Source organism: Melanostigma gelatinosum (assembly GCF_949748355.1).
Source record: "Melanostigma gelatinosum genome assembly, chromosome: 18".
In the NCBI taxonomy this organism is placed as follows: domain Eukaryota; kingdom Metazoa; phylum Chordata; class Actinopteri; order Perciformes; family Zoarcidae; genus Melanostigma; species Melanostigma gelatinosum.
Window position 1 is genome coordinate 512996 of NC_136651.1, and position 22500 is coordinate 535495.

At 41.4% G+C, this 22500-nt stretch overlaps 3 protein-coding genes across 4 annotated transcripts in view; all 3 read right to left on the reverse strand.

Annotated features, from left to right (window-relative positions):
* Positions 1 to 208: 208 nt before the first annotated feature.
* slc31a1 (solute carrier family 31 member 1) lies at positions 209 to 10541 on the reverse strand. 2 transcript variants are annotated; one of them, XM_079289772.1, is made up of 7 exons: positions 10396 to 10541; positions 8384 to 8427; positions 3312 to 3475; positions 3116 to 3188; positions 2773 to 2941; positions 2549 to 2629; positions 209 to 1796 (listed from the first exon to the last, which is right to left on the reverse strand). In XM_079289772.1, the coding sequence occupies exons 3-7, from the start codon at positions 3471 to 3473 to the stop codon at positions 1595 to 1597; spliced, it is 687 nt and encodes a 228-aa protein (XP_079145898.1). In that variant the 5' UTR covers positions 3474 to 3475; positions 8384 to 8427; positions 10396 to 10541; the 3' UTR covers positions 209 to 1594. The 2 variants fall into 2 exon arrangements, with proteins under 2 accessions (XP_079145898.1, XP_079145899.1); XM_079289773.1 differs by lacking the exon at positions 2549 to 2629.
* A 633-nt stretch (positions 10542 to 11174) lies between these two features.
* Positions 11175 to 15548, reverse strand: atp6v1g1 (ATPase H+ transporting V1 subunit G1). Its single transcript, XM_079289208.1, has 3 exons — positions 15366 to 15548; positions 14526 to 14626; positions 11175 to 11931 (listed from the first exon to the last, which is right to left on the reverse strand). Exons 1-3 carry the CDS (start codon positions 15445 to 15447, stop codon positions 11758 to 11760), a joined length of 357 nt encoding a protein of 118 aa, XP_079145334.1. The 5' UTR covers positions 15448 to 15548; the 3' UTR covers positions 11175 to 11757.
* A 497-nt stretch (positions 15549 to 16045) lies between these two features.
* Positions 16046 to 22500, reverse strand: part of prpf4 (pre-mRNA splicing tri-snRNP complex factor PRPF4) — a 9376-nt gene continuing 2921 nt past the window's right edge. Inside the window, exons 2-15 of the mRNA XM_079289209.1 lie at positions 22395 to 22500; positions 22119 to 22305; positions 20813 to 20900; positions 20214 to 20293; positions 19962 to 20055; positions 19760 to 19854; positions 19579 to 19637; positions 18655 to 18778; positions 18497 to 18586; positions 18291 to 18413; positions 17926 to 18033; positions 17349 to 17467; positions 16346 to 16452; positions 16046 to 16246 (exon numbers count right to left, since the gene is read on the reverse strand). The exon at positions 22395 to 22500 is cut by the window's right edge and continues 104 nt beyond it. Of these exons, the coding sequence (XP_079145335.1) occupies positions 16160 to 16246; positions 16346 to 16452; positions 17349 to 17467; positions 17926 to 18033; positions 18291 to 18413; positions 18497 to 18586; positions 18655 to 18778; positions 19579 to 19637; positions 19760 to 19854; positions 19962 to 20055; positions 20214 to 20293; positions 20813 to 20900; positions 22119 to 22305; positions 22395 to 22500 (1467 nt within the window). The 3' untranslated portion in view covers positions 16046 to 16159. The remainder of the gene's footprint in view (positions 16247 to 16345; positions 16453 to 17348; positions 17468 to 17925; positions 18034 to 18290; positions 18414 to 18496; positions 18587 to 18654; positions 18779 to 19578; positions 19638 to 19759; positions 19855 to 19961; positions 20056 to 20213; positions 20294 to 20812; positions 20901 to 22118; positions 22306 to 22394) is intronic.

Consider the following 22500-nt stretch of genomic DNA (forward strand, 5'->3'; position numbering starts at 1 on the left):
CATTTTCTGCTATAAAATGTATTTTCGTGAGGTGAAGAAGAGATTTATAATAAAATAATAATAAAACAAACAGCACAGCTTTAAATAAGTCATGAACAAAATGTTCAAACTGAGGTTGTTTTATTACCAATTGTATTATTATTTATTTATTATGTATATTTTTTCTGTCTGAGGTTTATTTGCTCCGGACAGACGAGACGAATACGAGTTGCTTCATGAAATTTATTATTTTTTCAATATTTCCAGCATTTCTGACAATTCAAACATCTTTCAGACAATTTAATATTGTGATGAACAGTTTCCTTCACAGACGGTTTTAATCATAAAGTCTGGACTTCATTTTCAACAACATGAACAGATTCACACGAGAGACTCGAACAGTTTAACGTCTAACAACACGACACACTGATCAAAGGTATGGGAACGTCTAAAATGCTGCTTAGAATAAATAATCCAGTAACTGCACTCTGTCCCTGCAACCCGATTGGTCCAGTAAGTAAACTCCGCCCACCTGTCAGTGTGAATCGATAAAATAAAATAAAAACAATCACACTAAATCACATCCGTGGAGGTCAGAAAGAAGAAGTTCGTCAAAGTCTTCGTCTTTTAGTTTTGGTCTTTCCTCTCTCATGTTTGTTCCTTTGACCTCCACTGACGACATTTCTTCTCAGACCCGAAAAACAACAACAAAAGTAAAGAACGAGAGTTTTCGAGTTGTACTAAAGTGAAACCAGCAGAGCTTCCACGTTAACAGACATGTTGATCAGCACCTAAATATGAAACGCTGGCTTCAGGTCGGGACGTTTGTGAGTCGCATTAAGGCAACAGGTGTCGAGAAAAGACGTAAAGAAAACACTAAATGGGGTTTTAAAAGGTTTGATTCAAGAAGCAGCTTCAAGTTTCATACTTAAAATCAAAGAATATTTTTTTAAAACAGAGTTCTCATTGGCCGGCTCGCCGACCAATGGGAATTCTCCCAAAAAAGGCGGGTACTTTTTCAATGAAAATGTAATTCTTAAAATATAAATTGATCAATTTGGCTCACTGCTTAGTGGAGATGTTTTTTTATCGAACTGCAACAAAAATAAAAGTTGCTTTTTACTAATTTCATTAAAAAAAAAATGTAAATGATAACTTTTATAAAACATTTATTCACTAATAAATTATATTCTAAATAAATGTTTAAATTCTGTTTTATGATTGATGCTCCTCTAACGAGCGGCTAACAATGCTAACTAACAACACAAGTGTATTATGTAAGCTACGTATGCTAACGTTTTGGCTAAGAGCAGCTGGCACTAATCAAAAACGGAAATAAGACAGCATGACGTGATTTGGCCAATCAGAACCTTCCGAGTTCGAAAAAAAAACCTGACAAAAAAAAGTGCTTGTCGGATTTATTAATCGCTAACTACAGACATTAGTGTGCAGGTTAGTGTCTCGTTTTCTGCGCTAACGTTCTGGCGTTTGTCATTCCAAAGGTTGGCTAGTGTGCTAACATAGAGCGAAAGTGTTAGTTAGCGTCTCAGCGATTGTGATAAGCAAAAATCAAACGTCCTGATCGGATCGCAAACTAGTGCGCTGGCTAAACTAGCTAATGGCAGTGTTCGGTGATGTCGACGACCACCGCCTTCCGCCAGCTGAACAGGAAGTAGCCCATGCCGGCGCCGGCTGCCACGGCGATGCAGAGGTAGGCGTTGTAGGTCATGAAGACGAGCATCAGGAAGTAGCTGACGACCACTTGAACCACGTGCAACAGGGTCTGCAGGAAGTGGGCAGGGCTTATCATCCGCTGCCTGAAAGGACGAGACTAGGTTTAGCACCGCTGTTAGCATTACTGTCAGCATTCGATTTTTAGACAATGTTGCTATTAACATGATGCTAGCAGTTTTAGCATTAGCACTTACCGTTCATCATAAAAAAACTCCATTACCGATGTGTAGCTTTGGCACCATTAGTAATTGCTATTAGTCTGTTAGCATTAGCATGTATTCACTTTAGTTCATGTTGACATTATAGCAAACAACAGAAATACAGTACTGTTTAACTGAAAATAGCTAACTTAGCATTAGTAGCAGTGTTTTTTGTAGGCGTTAGCATTGCTCCAACACTTGATGTAGCTCCACACCAGAGTTAGCTTCAGCATGACATTATGTATTGTGTTCATAGCGTAGCATCATTGCTAATCCACCATGTTAAAACTCAGCAGTGTTAGTGTTAGCATTACTGTCCACATTATCTCTCGATATACGTTCAATATTGTCAGACAGATTTGTGTGACAATTAATGTTAGCATCATTATTAGCTTGAGGGTTAGCATGTTAGCTGCCCGAACACAGATCAGTTCACCAGGCCGCAACACAATTTCAGAAAAACTGAAATGCACCACTGAAGTTCCTGTGAAGTATTGAGATGCTCCAATCAGAACCTGCCGATACTCATTAATTATGCATCATCAATCATCTGTTTTGGTCTCATCAGAGCACCTCAAACAGCAGGTAAAGGACCTGGACCAGGACAGAGACCAGAACCAGAACCCTATAGTTACCTGATAGAGAGTCGTGAGAGGCGGGACTTTAGTCCAACAGGAAGCTCCGCCTCCTCCAAACACTGAATGTCAACCACTGAGCTGACAGTGAACACATTACATTTTACATCACTTGACTGTGATTTAAGTTACATATCGCTAACACGTCGCTAATGTGTCACCAATTCCTTTTGTGGAATGTATCGTTGTTAGCATTAGCGTTAGCATTAGCGTTAGCCACCTACCCGACTGTCTTGTGCGTCTCCATCAGCACCGTCCCATCAGACCCCGGCAGCGGCATCGAGTTGTAGCGGACGTTGACCTGACTGCGACGCAGCAGCGTCTCACGGCCCATCTTCAACCCCTCGTACAGCACGGCCAACAGGAAGACACCGATACACGCCCCGGCCATCTCTGATTGGACGAGAGGAGAAGAGGGAGGGGTTAGTGTCGACAGAGGGATCGAAAAGGGAGAGAAATAATCTGAAAATGTGAATAAAAACTATGACAATATAAATATGAGAAAAAGTAAACAAGTACAAAAAATGAAATATGTAAACAAACATAATATAAATGCTATAAAATTACCTCCAGGTGAGTTGATGAGCAGGCCGGTGAACAGCAGCTCCACGTTGTTGGAGCCAAAGTAAAAAGTCATCACCTGGTCAACGACAACCGAGACGTTAGCTTCACGGCTATATGTGGCTATGGCATTAGCATGCTAGCATCGCCTGTAGGATGCTATTATCATATTAGCATGATGTAGCAGTAATGAACGCCTCACCATCCCCCCGTGTCCTCCACTGCTCCCATCACTGCCTCCTCCTCCGTGGTCGTGTCCGCCAGTGGTGGGCGGGGCCATGGTGGTCCATGGTGGTCCATGGTGGTCCATGGCGCTGTGGTCCATGGCGCTGTGGTCCATGGCGCTGTGGTTCATGTGGTCCATGGCTGCAAGACACAAGCTCATCTTTATCAACATCTTGCTGCCATGGAGTCGCTCAGCGTCTGTTTTTCTATTCATGGAGTTCATCACTTTAATGTTTGTCTGTAGTAGATTCAAAGGTGCGGTGAGGAGGTCTGGTGCAACACTTCACCTCCTCAGAGTCAGAACACACAGAACATGAAACACATGTTGATCATTCAGAGGGACTTAAACTACCGATGACATCTTTATCTCTGACGTGCGTCCACAATAAATGTCCAGAAATCAGCTCAGAAATCATAGAAAAAAGCCGCTGCAGAAGCCGCCTGAGGAAAGTCTTGTTTTTAAGTTTTCTGCAGCGTCACAGGGATCCAGTGATGGTCGTCTGAACATCTGGGAGTTAATACAGACGGGAGCTGATCACCCATCATTCGGATAAGAATAAAAACTCAAGACATCCACTTTAAAATACAAAGGAGAGGATTTAAAGAGTCATTGAGTCTGTAATTATTAATACAACCTGCAGAAACCAGCTGGACTCTACAGGAGCTCATTGATGAACCTCTTCTTACCTTAAAGCGACGCCGACTGCACCAGAAAGACTCACTGAACACTGATCACGACCGAGCAGACGTCATGCTGTAATCCGATTGGCTCTGAGGCCCCGAGGCTACAGGAGGCAGAGCGAGCCAATCGGAGCGCTCCGAGTGTTGCGGTCTGACATCGGCCAATTAGATCAGAGCGACATGAACGGGAAGGTCGGCCATCGCCGTCGGCAACACTTAACTTCCTGTTTGTCTGTTTGGACGAGTCGGCGTCACTTCGAGTTATAAGATAAATTTAACTCTCTGTTTACTTTGTATTCAGCTTTACTGACGTTCATTTAAAAACAACATGTGAATGTAAACACGCTGTCAACAACAACAACATAATATATGTGATGCGACTCATTCATTGACTAAAACAGGTTTTTTTCATTAATCAACTTTTAATCAACTACAACACTTCACTAAATATGATAAAACTAACGAGACATTTAAAAACAATAGCTGACTAAATCAACACTCGTATCTTAACTTCATCTCTGGACCTTTGGGAGGCCGGGAGCCTCATGTTGGGAAACGTTGTGATAAACCAGATAACAACACGACCTCACGGCCTCCGAGGAGCGGTCCAACACTGATACCACTGTTCAGTCCTCAGTCAAAGTCTGCAGACATGTGGATGTATTGAAACGGATCCTAAAGGATTCAAAATGTCTTCAACACTCAGTGGAGATGAGCTAATGATGTAACGGACCGTTTAACATTAACCATCAGAGTGTAAATAAAGTTTAATGTTAACCATCAGAGAGTAAATAAAGCTTAACGTTAACCAGAGTGTAAATAAAGCTTAATGTTAACCAGAGTGTAAATAAAGTTTAACGTTAACCATCAGAGTGTAAATAAAGCTTAACGTTAACCATCAGAGTGTAAATAAAGCTTAATGTTAACCATCAGAGAGTAAATAAAGCTTAACGTTAACCAGAGTGTAAATAAAGTTTAACGTTAACCATCAGAGTGTAAATAAAGTTCAACGTTAACCATCAGAGTGTGAATAAAGTTTAACGTTAACCATCAGAGTGTGAATAAAGTTTAACGTTAACCATCAGTGTAAATAAAGTTTAACGTTAACCATCAGAGTGTAAATAAAGTTTAACGTTAACCATCAGAGAGTAAATAAAGTTCAACGTTAACCATCAGAGTGTAAATAAAGTTTAACGTTAACCAGAGTGTAAATAAAGCTTAACGTTAACCAGAGTGTAAATAAAGTTTAACGTTAACCATCAGAGTGTAAATAAAGTTTAACGTTAACCATCAGAGTGTAAATAAAGTTCAACGTTAACCATCAGAGTGTGAATAAAGTTTAACGTTAACATCACAGTGTAAATAAAGTTTAACGTTAACCATCAGAGTGTAAATAAAGTTTAACGTTCACCATCAGAGTGTGAATAAAGTTTAACGTTAACATCACAGTGTAAATAAAGTTTAACGTTAACCATCAGAGAGTAAATAAAGTTCAACGTTAACCATCAGAGTGTGAATAAAGTTTAACGTTAACATCACAGTGTAAATAAAGTTTAACGTTAACCATCAGAGTGTAAATAAAGTTTAACGTTCACCATCAGAGTGTGAATAAAGTTTAACGTTAACATCACAGTGTAAATAAAGTTTAACGTTAACCATCAGAGTGTAAATAAAGTTTAACGTTCACCATCAGAGTGTAAATAAAGTTTAACGTTAACCATCAGAGTGTAAATAAAGTTTAACGTTAACCATCACAGTGTAAATAAAGTTTAACGTTAACCATCAGAGTGTAAATAAAGTTTAACGTTAACCATCAGAGTGTAAATAAAGTTTAACGTTCACCATCAGAGTGTAAATAAAGTTTAACGTTAACCATCAGAGTGTAAATAAAGTTTAACGTTAACATCACAGTGTAAATAAAGTTTAACGTTCACCATCAGAGTGTAAATAAAGTTTAACGTTAACCATCAGAGTGTAAATAAAGTTTAACGTTAACATCACAGTGTAAATAAAGTTTAACGTTCACCATCAGAGTGTAAATAAAGTTTAACGTTAACATCACAGTGTAAATAAAGTTTAAGGTTCACCATCAGAGTGTAAATAAAGTTTAACGTTAATATCACAGTGTAAATAAAGTTTAACGTTCACCATCAGAGTGTAAATAAAGTTTAACGTTAACATCACAGTGTAAATAAAGTTTAACGTTAACCATCAGAGTGTAAATAAAGTTTAACGTTAACCATCAGAGAGTAAATAAAGTTTAACGTTAACCATCAGAGTGTAAATAAAGTTTAACGTTAACCATCACAGTGTAAATAAAGTTTAACGTTAACATCACAGTGTAAATAAAGTTTAACGTTAACCATCAGAGTGTAAATAAAGTTTAACGTTAACCATCAGAGAGTAAATAAAGTTTAACGTTAACCATCAGAGTGTAAATAAAGTTTAACGTTAACCATCAGTGTAAATAAAGTTTAACATTAACCATCAGAGTGTAAATAAAGTTTAACGTTAACCATCAGAGAGTAAATAAAGTTCAACGTTAACCATCAGAGTGTGAATAAAGTTTAACGTTAACATCAGAGTGTAAATAAAGTTTAACGTTAACCATCAGAGTGTAAATAAAGTTTAACGTTAACCATCAGAGTGTAAATAAAGTTTAACGTTAACCATCAGAGTGTAAATAAAGTTTAACGTTAACCATCAGAGTGTAAATAAAGTTTAACGTTAACCATCAGAGTGTAAATAAAGTTTAACGTTAACCATCAGAGTGTAAATAAAGTTTAACGTTAACCATCAGAGTGTAAATAAAGTTTAACGTTAACCATCAGAGTGTAAATAAAGTTTAACGTTAACATCACAGTGTAAATAAAGTTTAACGTTCACCATCAGAGTGTGAATAAAGTTTATCGTTAACCATCAGAGTGTAAATAAAGTTTATCGTTAACCATCAGAGTGTAAATAAAGTTTAACGTTAACCATCAGAGTGTGAATAAAGTTTATCGTTAACCATCAGAGTGTGAATAAAGTTTATCGTTAACCATCAGAGTGTGAATAAAGTTGTACTGACTCAGTAGAACATGTGTTTCACTTCAGGTTCACTTCAGTTACACTATGATGCCTTCAGGCTCTGCTCAGTGAACATGAGTTCTGGCTGAAGGTTCATTATAACGTTATCATGATGTGTTCACATGTCGTCTGTAAAATGTAGTTTTAGTGATGAACTGGAATAAATCCAGTAGTTTGAAGGAGATGTTTTCACGTTAATATAAACAGATATTAGAGATGAATTATGATGTTTAACTTCCAACACGAGCTCTAAGAACATTATTATTCAGCATTATAAATAATAACGATTATAAAAATACAATCTTTTATTTCCTGATCATTGGAATTGTGTTTCCATGAGGAAAACACTATTAATTCCTAAAACAAAGTGAAAGTATAACATTTAGTATTTTTGATGGTTTACTGACTTCAGAGCGTTGAAATGATTTTATAGAATAATCTGGATCCTTGTCGACCAGCTGATCCAATCAAACATCAAAGAGATCTGAATCTGTTCATGTGATCAGCAGTGATCAATGAGTATCAGCGGGAAAGAAAGGTGATCAGAGATCTAACGTGACATTTGTTCCGATCCCATCTGTGACTCATATGATGTTTCACCTCCATCTGTTACCCACAATCCTTTGCAAAGTTAATATATGAACAAGAGGGGTCAAAGTTCAACAGTACTGCAGTAAACACAGTCTCTACATTCTATATCCTCTATTCTACATGTTCTACATTCTACACTCGATCCTCTGTGTATTCTAACGGCTGAGTCTCTTCATCTTTATCCGTTTGTTGTTTTTATATCTGAAGCTGCGTTTATTATTGTTTGAGACGCACCCATGAGCCTGAATCAATGCACAATATGAACAATAAGAGCTGAGCCTCGTTCTGTTGACGGCTCAGCTCCATCTGGATCAACACAATGGAACGCAGCCGTTGTTATTGTCAATCAATCAATCAATCAATCTAAATGTGTCTTTTTGTTTCCACGTTTCAAGAAAGTTTCAATTTTAATAAACAGCAACTGTGTTTTGATTAAAGTAGTTTAACACGTCTGGACTTCATGGATCTGATCAATAACTGATCAACAACTGATCAATAACTCTGCAGTAAAAGCTGTGATCCTGATTGGTTCAGATGTCACTCATCATTTACAACTGAATGTAAAACTTTATTGACAACTTTTAAAGCTGTAACGTCCCTCCACCTTTGAAACGGCATCGAGCTCCGTCTCCCTGCGCTCCGATTGGCTGATTTCAGTCACACCTGAGACAAAAGTCGAAGACAGAGACAGGAAGTAGAATCTCTTACCTGGAGAGCAGAGAGCGAGGGGCGATCGAGCACCGAAGAGACGTCTGAAAGAGAGAAAGAGAGGAGACGAGTTTAGCAGCTGATAAAAACCGATAGCTGGATTGGCGTGAGCCAATCAGGTGCTGGCAGGCTTCCCAGACAGCCAATCAGCTCCCAGTGTTGCTCTAATCAGCTGCGAGGAGTCTTTCTCACAACCAATGAAAACCGCACATGAACCCTCACCTGTTGTCACACCTGTGATGTTCAGAGATCACATGCTGCTCCTGAGTTCAGCAGGTCTCAGGTCAGAGTTCAGGTTTCACACAGTTTGAGAGAGACCCTTCACCTCTCACCTGGTTCTACCTGAACCGGGACCCTTCACCTCTCACCTGGTTCTACCTGAACCGGGACCCTTCACCTCTCACCAGCTCCAGGTTCAAGCCTGTGACGGGTTTTCACCTAAATTCAACTTGTACTCATTTCACCTGCAGAGTCCTCATTCACACAAACCCTCGACCCTTAGACCTGGTCTACAGGGACTAGTGGTGCGTGGAATGAGCCGATGTTCTCGTATCGGGGCCGCTGCAGGTCTTCCGTCATGTTCTCTCTGAGGCGTGATCGGCGTTCTGGGAAACGATGCGTCTTTGTTTCCTCATGAATTAAACACACGACACCATTGTTGTGACATTTTACCTGTTTTTACTGCCGTCTGTCACCTGACGGCACACGAGATGAAGCAACAGGTCACTACAGGTGAGGGTTACTGACCACTGACCCGGACCCACTGACCCAGACCAGAACAGACCCGGTCCCACTGACCCAGACCAGAACAGACCCGGTCCCACTGACCCAGACCAGAACAGACCCGGTCCCACTGACCCAAACCAGAACAGACCCGGTCCCACTGACCCAGACCAGAACAGACCCGGTCCCACTGACCCAGACCAGAACAGACCCGGTCCCACTGACCCAGACCAGAACAGACCCGGTCCCACTGACCCAGACCTTTACTGGTGTGATGTCGGGTCGTGGTGGATCAGCTGATCAGCAGGAGAAGAATCGAGCGTTCTGATCAACATCAGAGCTGCTCCTGAAAGTTATTATGACCTCACACTTTATTATTATTACACTAAACACACAAGCTGTCTGTCTCTCTATATATAATGCTTTAGTTATTGTGGATTTTTTACTTATTTGATCTTTTTACTGTTTTATTACATATTTAAAATACATTGTTTTTTTTACTACGTCTTGTTTGCACTATACTGTGAGTGTGTGTGTGTGTGTGTATATATACACACACACACACACACACACACACACACTCCACTTTGCTGCTGTAATCCTGTAAATGTCCCACTGCGGGACTCATAAAGGATTATCTTATTATTATTATTATTATGAGTCCTCACTATAAACACATCAGTCCAGACTTCCTGCGAACCAAAGAATAGATTTCAGAATGTTAATATTAAAACGCTTGGTTTTGTGCTGGTAAAGTGTTGGAATGTGTTTAAATAAACGTGCCACGTGTCTGAGGACAGACTAGTCTGTTGTCTTTCATTCAGACTCTTCTGATGTCAGACATGACTCTTGTTGTTCGTCTGTCTCACACTGACGTCATTGTTCTCCTCCTCCACCTTTAACGACGCGTGATGAAACAGACACGGCTCCTGACGGCTGTCCGTACACCCCGAGCACTGCTTCCTCTAAACCTGTTTGACGACCTCCGCGTGAACCAGATCCGCTCTGAGATCCGCTCTATTCAACTCAGAGCGGCGCGTGGAGCGGGTGGACGAGATGCAGGTAGACCGCTTCATACAGGTGAGTGTTTGTGTGAATGAGGACTCTGCAGGTGAAGTCAGTACAAGCCGAGTGAACCCCGCACGAGCCCGTTCGTGACTGTGTGCAGGATTACCTTAAACTGTGACTTCTCTACGAGGTCCGGTCCTGTAGCACACTGGTGCTCGTGAGTAGCAGCAGAGGTCAGAGTCACACACACATCAACACACACCAGAGGATCACGAGCTCACCTGGAGGACTTCCGGTCAATTCTTCCGCTCAGTTTTAGCTCCGGAACACGAGACTAAACAACCAAAAATGAAACAGAAGAAGAAGAAAGTGGTTCGTCTCTTCAACTTCTCCTCTTCACCGTCCGCCGTTTCAGTTACCCTGCGTAATGACGTCTTTACGCTGCATACAGGGGAGGAGCTACGAGGAGGTGGGCAAAAACGTTTTGGACCAATCGGAGGGCGATTCCTGAGGTGAGGGCCTTCGTTAGCGCCACGTAACCGGTTGTCACGAGTGACAGCTGTAGTCGTTGCCGTGGCGAGTCCGGTGACCAGAACACACGAAGAAGAAACTCTTCATTGATAATATTTAAAACATGACGTCACATTGAACGGAGACAAAGATTTAATGTGATCAATATTCAAAAACAAATCATTTGAACGCATATATTTATTTACACATAAAACACAAACAAGAAAATAAAGAAAGAGCTTTGTTTCTGTTTTATATGAAGTTTATATAACATTCAATTGTAAAAATATATTCAATATTAGTATCACTTAATATTTGTAATCCTTGTATTCTGTTTTTATTTGTTATTTTTCTGTTGTAATCTTTAAATAGTTAAAGTTCTCTTATCTTACATTCTATAATATCAGTATTGTTTTTATAGGATTGTAATGATGTGAAGAGTCAACTCACTCAAGGGCTTTCCAGGAACATCTTCCAGGACCTTTGAGGACCTCTGGAACCTTCAAAAATCCACTCACATTTCAGCCAATCAAAGAGCAGCATCACAAAGTTTCAGCCAATCAACATTCAGTTTATTATTTCTCATCATCATCACTTCACAAACATCAACAGGAAGTCATCAGAACAACAGGAAGTCACACACAGGAAACAACCAAAAAAAATGTGGAAATGCATGAGTTTCACAATAAAGCCTTTTCACTTCGTCCAGGAAAGTCGTGACCCCAGACGAAGATAATTCGGAGAAAATAACCAATCAGCTCATTAAATCTGATTTAATTTAGGAATTTATTTTGAAATACCTGATTGGCTGATTTCCTCCCTCAAACCTCACGGAGATACAGTGAAGAAGACTTATTTTGTTAGATTCAGGAGAGATATATAAATATTCATAAACATCAACACAGCAACAACATTTATTAACGTCTTCACTCGGAGCAGGAAAACAGGATGCGACGAACTTCACACCTTCTAAATAAAACTTTTAGTTTTTTGGGAAAATTTCAGATGAATTAGTTGAGTCAAAAAAACTTCACATAAACGAAACAGTTTTGGCTGAGATTGAAGCTAATGTTGCTAACGTCCAAGTCTCCTCTGTTTGCCCCGCCCCCGTTGGATATTCGTGGCTCCGCCCCTCAGCCCGCCACGCGGTAGTTTACGTGAAACTCGGGCTGAATGTCGCAGACGCGTCGCAGCAACTCGACAAGCACCGCCTCCCGGTTACCGCGGTAACTGGCCTGGATGCGAGCCATTCGTTCGACGGTGTCGCGGTCGACCTCGACCGCGCTGTTGCCGTGGGAACCGAGGGCCTGGGGGGGGAATTAAGAAAATATGAAGAAATGTCAAGAAGCTAAAATAACTAAAATATAGGAACAATGAAAACATTAAAAATAAACATTTTAAATTAAGAGGAAAGAAAATATTATGAAACATCTAAAAAATAAAGAAAATTAAAAATATGAACAAAGACATGAACAATGCCTCAGTCCATCAATACCACAGTCCATCAATACCACAGCCCATCAATACCACAGCCCATCAATACCACAGTCCATCAATACCACAGCCCATCAATACTACAGCCCATCAATACCACAGTCCATCAATACCACAGTCCATCAATACCACAGCCCATCAATACCACAGTCCATCAATACCACAGTCCATCAATGCCACAGCCCATCAATACCACAGCCCATCAATACTACAGCCCATCAATACCACAGCCCATCAATACCACAGCCCATCAATACCACAGCCCATCAATACCACAGCCCATCAATACTACAGCCCATCAATACTACAGTCCATCAATACTACAGCCCATCAATACTACAGCCCATCAATACCACAGCCCATCAATACTACAGCCCATCAATACTACAGCCCATCAATACCACAGCCCATCAATACCACAGCCCATCAATACCACAGCCCATCAATACCACAGTCCATCAATACCACAGCCCATCAATACTACAGTCCATCAATACCACAGTCCATCAATACTACAGTCCATCAATACTACAGTCCATCAATACTACAGCCCATCAATACTACAGCCCATCAATACCACAGCCCATCAATACTACAGTCCATCAATACTACAGCCCATCAATACCACAGCCCATCAATACCACAGCCCATCAATACCACAGCCCATCAATACCACAGTCCATCAATACTACAGCCCATCAATACCACAGCCCATCAATACTACAGCCCATCAATACCACAGCCCATCAATACTACAGTCCATCAATACCACAGCCCATCAATACTACAGCCCATCAATACTACAGCCCATCAATACCACAGCCCATCAATACTACAGCCCATCAATACTACAGCCCATCAATACCACAGCCCATCAATACTACAGCCCATCAATACTACAGCCCATCAATACTACAGTCCATCAATACTACAGCCCATCAATACTACAGCCCATCAATACCACAGTCCATCAATACCACAGTCCATCAATACCACAGTCCATCAATACTACAGCCCATCAATACTACAGCCCATCAATACCACAGTCCATCAATACCACAGTCCATCAATACTACAGCCCATCAATACTACAGCCCATCAATACCACAGCCCATCAATACCACAGCCCATCAATACTACAGTCCATCAATACCACAGCCCATCAATACTACAGCCCATCAATACTACAGCCCATCAATACCACAGCCCATCAATACTACAGCCCATCAATACTACAGCCCATCAATACCACAGCCCATCAATACTACAGCCCATCAATACTACAGCCCATCAATACCACAGCCCATCAATACTACAGCCCATCAATACTACAGCCCATCAATACTACAGTCCATCAATACTACAGCCCATCAATACTACAGCCCATCAATACCACAGCCCATCAATACTACAGCCCATCAATACTACAGCCCATCAATACCACAGCCCATCAATACTACAGCCCATCAATACTACAGCCCATCAATACCACAGCCCATCAATACCACAGTCCATCAATACCACAGCCCATCAATACTACAGCCCATCAATACTACAGCCCATCAATACTACAGTCCATCAATACCACAGCCCATCAATACCACAGTCCATCAATACTACAGCCCATCAATACCACAGTCCATCAATACCACAGCCCATCAATACCACAGTCCATCAATACCACAGTCCATCAATACCACAGTCCATCAATACTACAGCCCATCAATACTACAGTCCATCAATACCACAGTCCATCAATACCACAGCCCATCAATACCACAGCCCATCAATACCACAGCCCATCAATACTACAGCCCATCAATACCACAGTCCATCAATACCACAGCCCATCAATACTACAGCCCATCAATACCACAGTCCATCAATACCACAGCCCATCAATACTACAGTCCATCAATACCACAGTCCATCAATACTACAGCCCATCAATACCACAGTCCATCAATACCACAGTCCATCAATACCACAGCCCATCAATACTACAGCCCATCAATACTACAGTCCATCAATACCACAGCCCATCAATACCACAGTCCATCAATACCACAGCCCATCAATACTACAGTCCATCAATACCACAGTCTATTAATAATTCTACATGAAAATACACCAGATAAAACGTTACAGTACATATTAGAGAAAATACTAGAAGTTCCTAATTTATTAAATGTCTTAGAATAAAAAAATATTATCGAGACTTCAGTAAAGAGGATTATATTAAACTTTAAAAAGTCTGTTTAATACTATAAATACATTTAGAATATGAAGACAAAATACAGTTAAACATTTGTAAATATTTCTAATAAACTGAAGCAGAATGAAGAGAAACAGTAGTATTACTCGTAGCAGTATTAGTATAGCAGTACTAGCAGTATTGTGTACGTACAGCAGCCTCTTTGGTCTTGAACTCTTTCTCTCTCTGTAGTCGATACTGTTCGATCTCAGCCTGCGCTTCTTCCTTCGCCTGCTTCAGGCGACGGTTCTTGCCTGAAGAGACAAGTAATTAATTATACATTAATATATTTACAAATATTAATTATACATTCATATATTTAAATAGATTTTGATACGCTGGTACAGACTGCTGAAGGGGTTTCTATTATTTTGTCCACACAGTTTATATGATGATCATCTCTGACTCTGTATCACGTGACGTGGTCACTCAGCGGCTGACTCATCAACCATCAGCTGGACACATGAACATTATAAATATCTATATTTTTATGAGCAGAAAATAACGACAGATACAGATGACAGTAAAACAGCTTCATCATTAACACGAAATACTAAAGGTTTTAGAAAATGTTCTCAGGACTTGTTTAGAGGAATACATCTATTTAATGGAAATATATAAATAAGAAGTTATCAGGATAGATCTTGGTGCATTATACGTACAGTATTCTAACGGTTCATGTTGTGTTAGTGAAGCTGACGACGCTCTTTAATTGGGCGCATGTTGAACTCATTTAAAGGTTCAAGGTTTCAGTTTGTTATCGATGTGAAGTGAAGAGCAGCACGCGCTGCGTCAGAAGGAACGACGTGGAAACACGCGACTTCATGAGAACGGACCGAGCCGATGCAAAGACAGGAAGTGATGATTCTGACTTCATCTCCACATTTGATTGAATTCATTAAAAATGAGAAATAGACGCAAATCATCTCTGAACCCTGATATTTCCAGCCGGTTGTCTCTACCGGAGGCTCTTAGGCCGCCTCTCGTACTCACGCTTGCGGGCTTCGGCCACCTTCTCGGCGGCTCTCTTCTCGGCCTGCAGCAGCTGCTGGATGCCCTGAGACTGACTCGCCATGTCGGATCAGAGGACGGAGCAACTAGAACCGGGAGAAGTCACCGAAATGAAGGTCGACGGAGGATTTTAGTCTCTTTCCGCTGTTGACCGCAGTCAGCTGATGTCACGTCACGCTGCGGAGCTCACGTGATCTCCTTCTATTTTTTAATGTTGCCGTTTTAGCGCCACCTGCTGTTTCGGAGTTTAAATCAGATTATATTTTATATATTAATCCTGTTTCTCTGAAGTAGAAGTAGTACTACTACAGTGTAGAAATACTCTGTTACAGTACTCATACAGGAATATTATATATATTATTGTGTTCATCACTTTAATGTTGGAGCTACTGCCCCCCCCACCTCAATAACCTGGAGATTCTTCTTCTTATTGCTATTTACAATGGTAGATTATATAATATATATATGACATAATATAAAATATTTCTTAAACACTTAATATTTGTTTTTATATTGTTCATACTGTATATGTTTATATTTAATTATTCTGTTGTCATCTTTAATGAAAGAAATTATATTTAATCTCATCTCCTGTTATAAACATGAATATCATTTATAAAACACAATCTTTATTTTATTTAAAAAAAGAGACTTTATTCCAAAATTGAAACTGTCATTTTATTTTAAAAAAAAGCAAAAACACTTAAACATTTGTGAAAATATCGTTTTCAGAAAAAAATGAAAAAGAAACTCCTCATGACGACATCAGCGTGACATCACTCGGACAGCCACAGTTTGAAGGTGCGGTCGTAGGAGCAGGTGGCGATCAGTTTCCCGTCAGGTGACACGTCGACGCCCATCACCTGGGAAACAAAACGTTTGTGACACATTAGCGACGATGAGGCGTCTCCACCAATCAGCAGCAGCATCTGAACGGACCAATCGGTGAGCAGCGTACGTACTTTCCCCTCGTGTCCGGCGAGCGTCTTCAGCGGCGTCCAGCCCGGGTGACTCCAGACCTTCGCCATGTTGTCGTAAGCTCCGGTCAACAGGAAGTGACCGTCTGTGGCTGCACACACAAACAAACAAACAGGAAGTGAGGTCAGAGACACAAACAGGAAACAGAGACATCACAGTTAGACAGGAAAAGAAAAGTGAAAAAACTAAACCGGAAAGAACATTTAAAAAAAACTTTACGGCATATAAGCCGCTACTTTTTTTCACACGCTTTGAGACTGCGGCTTTTACAACGGTGCGCCTTAGCAGCTGTTGCGCTAGCAGCAACTGACGCCGCTGGTCACGGCGCTCGCTAATCACTCCAATAACAGCTGATTCCTCCACAGAAATGCAGACTTTTACTGAACTGTAAAAGTCTGCGGAGGAATCAGCTGTTATTGGAGCGTCATCAGCCCTATTAAGCGGCCAAGCCAGTTAGCCGTAAATGCTATTCAGAGCTACGAGCTACAACAGTTATTGCCTCGTTGCTTTTAGATTCTAATGAGAAGACGCGCTGCTTTGTTTTACTTCTTCCGTTTGGTAGCCTTGAGAGACCTTAGTCTGTAAGTATGTCTGTACGAAGATATATTATATTCACTAATGCTAATCGCGGTTAGCATTTCCCCATTGGCGGTAATGTTAAAATTAGCTTAGAAGCTAGCGAGTCGGACATGTTATGATGTTCAGAGAAGACAACTTTAGTGCTGTTAAAAGCATCTTGCCGTTCAACGGGGACACCTGCTGCTTATCGACCAGTGCGGCTTATCTATGTACAAATTCTTTTTTCTTTTAAAAATGAGCGGGTGCGGCCTACATACAGGTGCGCTCTATAGTCCGGAAATTACGGTATCTTAAAAAAAGGAAATTTAAATGGTGAACAACAGACTAAAATAGTAGAGAAAACATTTAAGATGTTAAATAAAATACACACAAATATTGATAGAATAGAAAATGAAATAAAGTGTTTACGTTGGAAGCGGACAGAGGACAGCAGGTTCTGGTGGGCGGGGACTGTGTACAGACACTTCCTGTTTCTCAGCTCCCAAACCTTACAGGTGTTGTCACCACTTCCTGTCGCCAGGTGATACCTGAGAGAACACAGAGAAACAAAACTACACTCAGAAATACATTGAAATACTTCAAACATTTAGATTTTTACATCACAAAATTTGTCAAAACAAAACAAATTAATTTTATTGACAACAAAATAATGTTCAAACATTTACTATCAGAGGATACAAATGTGTCACAATAACAATAATGCTTTTATGGATTAAATCTAAATTCTCTATAAAGCCTTAAAGCCGGTTGTATTTGGCTGTTTTGGCCTGTGTGTTTAGCATGCTCGTCACTGATTGGCTGTGTGTTTAGCATGCTCGTCACTGATTGGCTGTGTCTTTAGCTTGCTCGTCACTGATTGGCTGTGTTTAGCATGCTCGTCACTGATTGGCTGTGTCTTTAGCTTGCTCGTCACTGATTGGCTGTGTTTAGCATGCTCGTCACTGATTGGCTGTGTCTTTAGCTTGCTCGTCTCTGATTGGCTGACCCGTTGGGTGAGAAGTGGACGCTGTAGATCTCCCTCAGGTGTCCCTCCAGGAAAACGATGCAGCGTCCGGTCCGAAGGTCCCACACTCTACCGAAGGCATCCAGGCCTCTGATTGGACGAGAACAGAGAGGGGCAACAGTCAGACAGAGAGATGATTGGTCCACAGACAGGGGGCGGAGCCACAGAGAGACAGGATTTATATTTCACATTTAATAAAGTCAAAACAAAAGGAAAAGTAAACTATGTATAAAAACGATATGCAGTTACTTAGGATATTAATAAGTGTGGTACTACTACTACTTCAGGTCCTACACAGAGTTTGTCCTGAAGGTGAGTAGTACAGTGTGTACTAGTGTGTACTTTACCCAGTAGCAGCCAGGGACCCATCAGGGTGGAAGTGGATGTCGTGGACTCCTTTACTGTGACCTTCCTGATGGAGGATTTCCTCCTGAACCTCCAGATCCCACAGACGCCACGAGTTATCATAACTGAAGGCAGACAGACAGGCAGATAAATACGACGATACTCTGTGTGTGTACTAGTACACAGAAACACAGTGACACCAGTTTACCTGGTTGTTCCCAGAAACCTTCCAGAAGGGTGCCATGACACCCGAGACACTCTGTCACTGTGACCCTCGATGTCAGCCACTGGCTCGTCACTACGAGAGACAGACAGGATGTGAATGACCATATAAAGAGCAGGGAGGCGTGTCTCCTCGTGTCCTACCTCTTTAGGTTCCACAGCTTCACGGACCCGTCGGTCGCACAAGAGGCCAAGCTGACGTCTGATTGGTCGAGAGAAACGCCGGCCTGCGGGCGGAAGACGACCGCACCGACGTTGGTGCTGTGTCCTACAGCCAATCAGAGAGCAGGGACGGGGAAGGGGGCGGAGTTAGTCAGGAAGTAATTAATAGTAGAATACATTTCATATATAAATTAGTGCTGGGCAACGATTCAAATATTTAATCGCCATTAATCGCACGATTAATCGCATGGATTTTTTGCGATTAATCGCATTGTTTTGGTAAAATTCAATAATGAATTATAAAGTAGTGTATTGCGCACTTTTATTTTAAAGTACTGCTATATGAACTAAAGGGCAATAACATTTGGTTCACGAGATGCAGGCAGCATGTTTCATACTTCATGTGAATATGATTCATACTTTGTCGGCATCTTATTCTGAAAACCGGATGTTGGTCTGAAGAAACCGGATGTTGTCTCACGTTAATGTTTCCGCTAACTTTCAAAGTCCTTCGCTCCCGATCTGTGCGTTTGAATGTGTTTATGGTGAATGTCAGCGTAGAGCTGCACTAACATGTGAGTGTCTGTGACTTTACCAGCGATGTCCAAAATAAAATGCGTTAACGCGCGATAAAATAATTGTCGGCGTTAATTAATGAATGCGTCACCGCGATAATAATGCGTTAACTTGCCCAGCACTAATATATAAAAAAATATATATATATATACACACACATATATACTTATGTTTATATATACATACATATATTATATATATAGAAAGTAAATACCTTCCATACAATTATTAATGACAATATAATTAATGGTAATTGGTAATTATGATTTAAAATAAATTGTAGATGTACTACAAATACAAACATTAGATGAAACATTAAGCTCCGCCCACCTCTGAGTGTTCGGATCAGGCTGCAGTCGGGGACGGACCACAGCTTACACAGGCCACTCCTATGGGGGGGGGGGGGGGTCGTTAGCATGTTAGCATTAGCTTCATCGTTACATGTGCAATTCAAGTGTTAGCTGTTGTCATGGTTAAGTCAACGAAAGCTAAAGTGGGCGGGGCTTGTCACCAGGAGGCAGTGGCCAACATCTTGGAGTCGGGGCTGAAGTGGCAGAAGCTGATTGGTCGATCGTCTCCGATCTGACTGCAGAAGTTGTTCAGATTCTGTAGAAGAAGAAGACGCTTGTTCACATTCGTACTTATTAATATTGAGTATTACATACTCAATATTCGTGTTTTCATATACATATTTGAATGTTTTCTTTCCTCACCCTCAGACTGTTTTGCTGCTCTTGTGTCCGGATCGCCCTCGTTGCCTCGGGAACTTCCCTGTGAGCGCGTGCAGCCTCCAGACGCTTAATCGCCCTGATGGACCAATCACAGCAGGAGCTTGTGAGTCACAACCAATCAGATGCCTCCGACAGCTAAGACGTCAGTTAAGTTTTTTACAGTCATCAAACATGAACACACGAGGCCCTCTGAGCCTCCTCTGTCTCCGATTGGTCAGTTTGTTGCCGACTCACCGTGGCAGAGAGTATTTGGCCAACCAGAGGCGAGCGTCCTTCAGGGAGGCGGAGCCTTCGTGGTACCACGTCTGCTGGCACTGTGATTGGTCAGAAAGACAGAACATGTTTTATTTTGACAGTTTTATTCAGCTGAAAGTGTTTCATGTTTAGATTTATGGACCATATAATAATATATATAATGATTAAATATAAATATAATAATTTGGTTTATTTCTATAAATTGTTCAGATTTTATCTGATAGTTTTAGAATCTGTTTAACATTTTACTCTTCAATAATCTGATGGACCAAAAACCGTAGTTTCATATTTATTAACGCTATAAATATATAATCATGACAAAAACAAAGAACTCAATGTCCCCTTACTCGTCTTTTCCCCCGAAGTTTTCAACTGAAAAACTGAGTTCAGATCAACAAATGAAATGATTTGTTTTTTTCAGGATTTGGATTTGACTGGATTGTGAGTGAGTGAGTGAGTGAGTGAGTGAGTGAGTGAGTGAGTGAGTGAGTGAGTGAGTGAGTGAGTGAGTGAGTGAGTGAGTGAGTGAGTGAGTGAGTGAGTGAGTGAGAGTGTGTGTACATTGTGTGTGTGTTGACCTCGTCCTGTGATCTCTTGGCTCTCTCTTCGTCTCTCCTGGACTTCTTCAGAGCGTCCGGACCGACAACAGACAGAACACCGCGCAGTCTGACAACAACAGACAAACAAACAAACAAAAGTTCATGTTTCTGATCTCAGTTCAATATAAAAACATTCCACTTTGAACGCGTTTTATTTATTTCTTTACGTTTGGCAGAAAGGTAGTTTATCATAAATGTGTTATTATCTTTAATTCTCTCGACAGAAGTTAGAGTTCACAAACAAAAGACGTCTTTGTAAACTATTTAATGCTGAGCGAACAGAAACAGCGTGCTTTAAATATTCCATCACATACTTTTATATGTTAATTTATTATGTAAGTATTTCCATCTACTTTTCTTCTTTGTGTCTCATTGTGATCGTTCGTATCTCATTGTGATCGTTTGTGTCTCACTGTGATCGTTTGTGTCTCACTGTGATCGTTCGTGTCTCACTGTGATCGTTCGTGTCTCACTGTGATCGTTCGTGTCTCACTGTGATCGTTCGTGTCTCACTGTGATCGTTCGTATCTCACTGTGATCGTTCGTGTCTCACTGTGATCGTTCGTGTCTCACTGTGATCGTTCGTGTCTCACTGTGATCGTTCGTGTCTCACTGTGATCGTTCGTGTCTCACTGTGATCGTTCGTGTCTCACTGTGATCGTTCGTGTCTCACTGTGATCGTTCGTGTCTCACTGTGATCGTTCGTGTCTCACTGTGATCGTTCGTGTCTCACTGTGATCGTTCGTGTCTCACTGTGATCGTTCGTGTCTCACTGTGATCGTTCGTGTCTCACTGTGATCGTTCGTGTCTCACTGTGATCGTTCGTGTCTCACTGTGATCGTTCGTGTCTCACTGTGATCGTTCGTGTCTCACTGTGATCGTTCGTGTCTCACTGTGATCGTTCGTATCTCATTGTGATCGTTCGTGTCTCATTGTGATCGTTCGTGTCTCACTGTGATCGTTCGTGTCTCACTGTGATCGTTCGTGTCTCACTGTGATCGTTCGTGTCTCACTGTGATCGTTCGTGTCTCACTGTGATCGTTCGTGTCTCACTGTGATCGTTCGTGTCTCACTGTGATCGTTCGTGTCTCACTGTGATCGTTCGTGTCTCATTGTGATCGTTCGTGTCTCACTGTGATCGTTTGTGTCTCACTGTGATCGTTTGTGTCTCATTGTGATCGTTTGTATCTCATTGTGATCGTTTGTATCTTATTGTGAACAGTTAAAATCATGAATGATTGTTTAAACATTGATATTTTGACACAATATAAATAATTTTTTCTACCTCTCCCGGCGGTCAGCTGGTCCCTCTCCGAACAACGTGATTGGCTCTCCGAGCGCTCGGAGGCCGGCCTTCACCTCGGCGTCGTCGGTGGAGACGGTGATCTGTCTCGCTCGGCGTCGCTGCTCGAAGGCGGCGAGCGCGTCGTTCTGCCGCTCGCTGATCCGCTCCTCCAGCTCCAGATACTCTCCTGCAAGGCATCATGGGAAACAGAGTCTCACTCACACGTCACACACGTAAAAACCCACCCGACTGTAGTTTAAGGGCGTGAGAACCGACCTGACGAGATGTTGATGTTTCCCGCCTTGATGCCGGCCTTCACCCCATCGCCCCCTCGCTTCGACTCTGAGCTCAGACGCTCGCGCTCCTTCTCCTCCAGACTTCC

Bases quoted from the DNA above. Each gene is read 5' to 3' on its own strand.
- slc31a1 (XM_079289772.1), bottom strand. From the start codon at position 3,473: ATGGACCACATGAACCACAGCGCCATGGACCACAGCGCCATGGACCAC. The intron at 3,189-3,311 runs GTGAGGCGTTCA...GTCGTTGACCAG, and splicing joins GTGGAGGACACGGGGGGATG to GTGATGACTTTTTACTTTGG. The intron at 2,630-2,772 runs GTAGGTGGCTAA...GTTCACTGTCAG, and splicing joins GAGACGCACAAGACAGTCGG to CTCAGTGGTTGACATTCAGT.
- atp6v1g1 (XM_079289208.1), bottom strand. From the start codon at position 15,447: ATGGCGAGTCAGTCTCAGGGCATCCAGCAGCTGCTGCAGGCCGAGAAG. The intron at 14,627-15,365 runs GTGAGTACGAGA...TTGTCTCTTCAG, and splicing joins GGTGGCCGAAGCCCGCAAGC to GCAAGAACCGTCGCCTGAAG. The intron at 11,932-14,525 runs GTACGTACACAA...TTCCCCCCCCAG, and splicing joins TCAAGACCAAAGAGGCTGCT to GCCCTCGGTTCCCACGGCAA.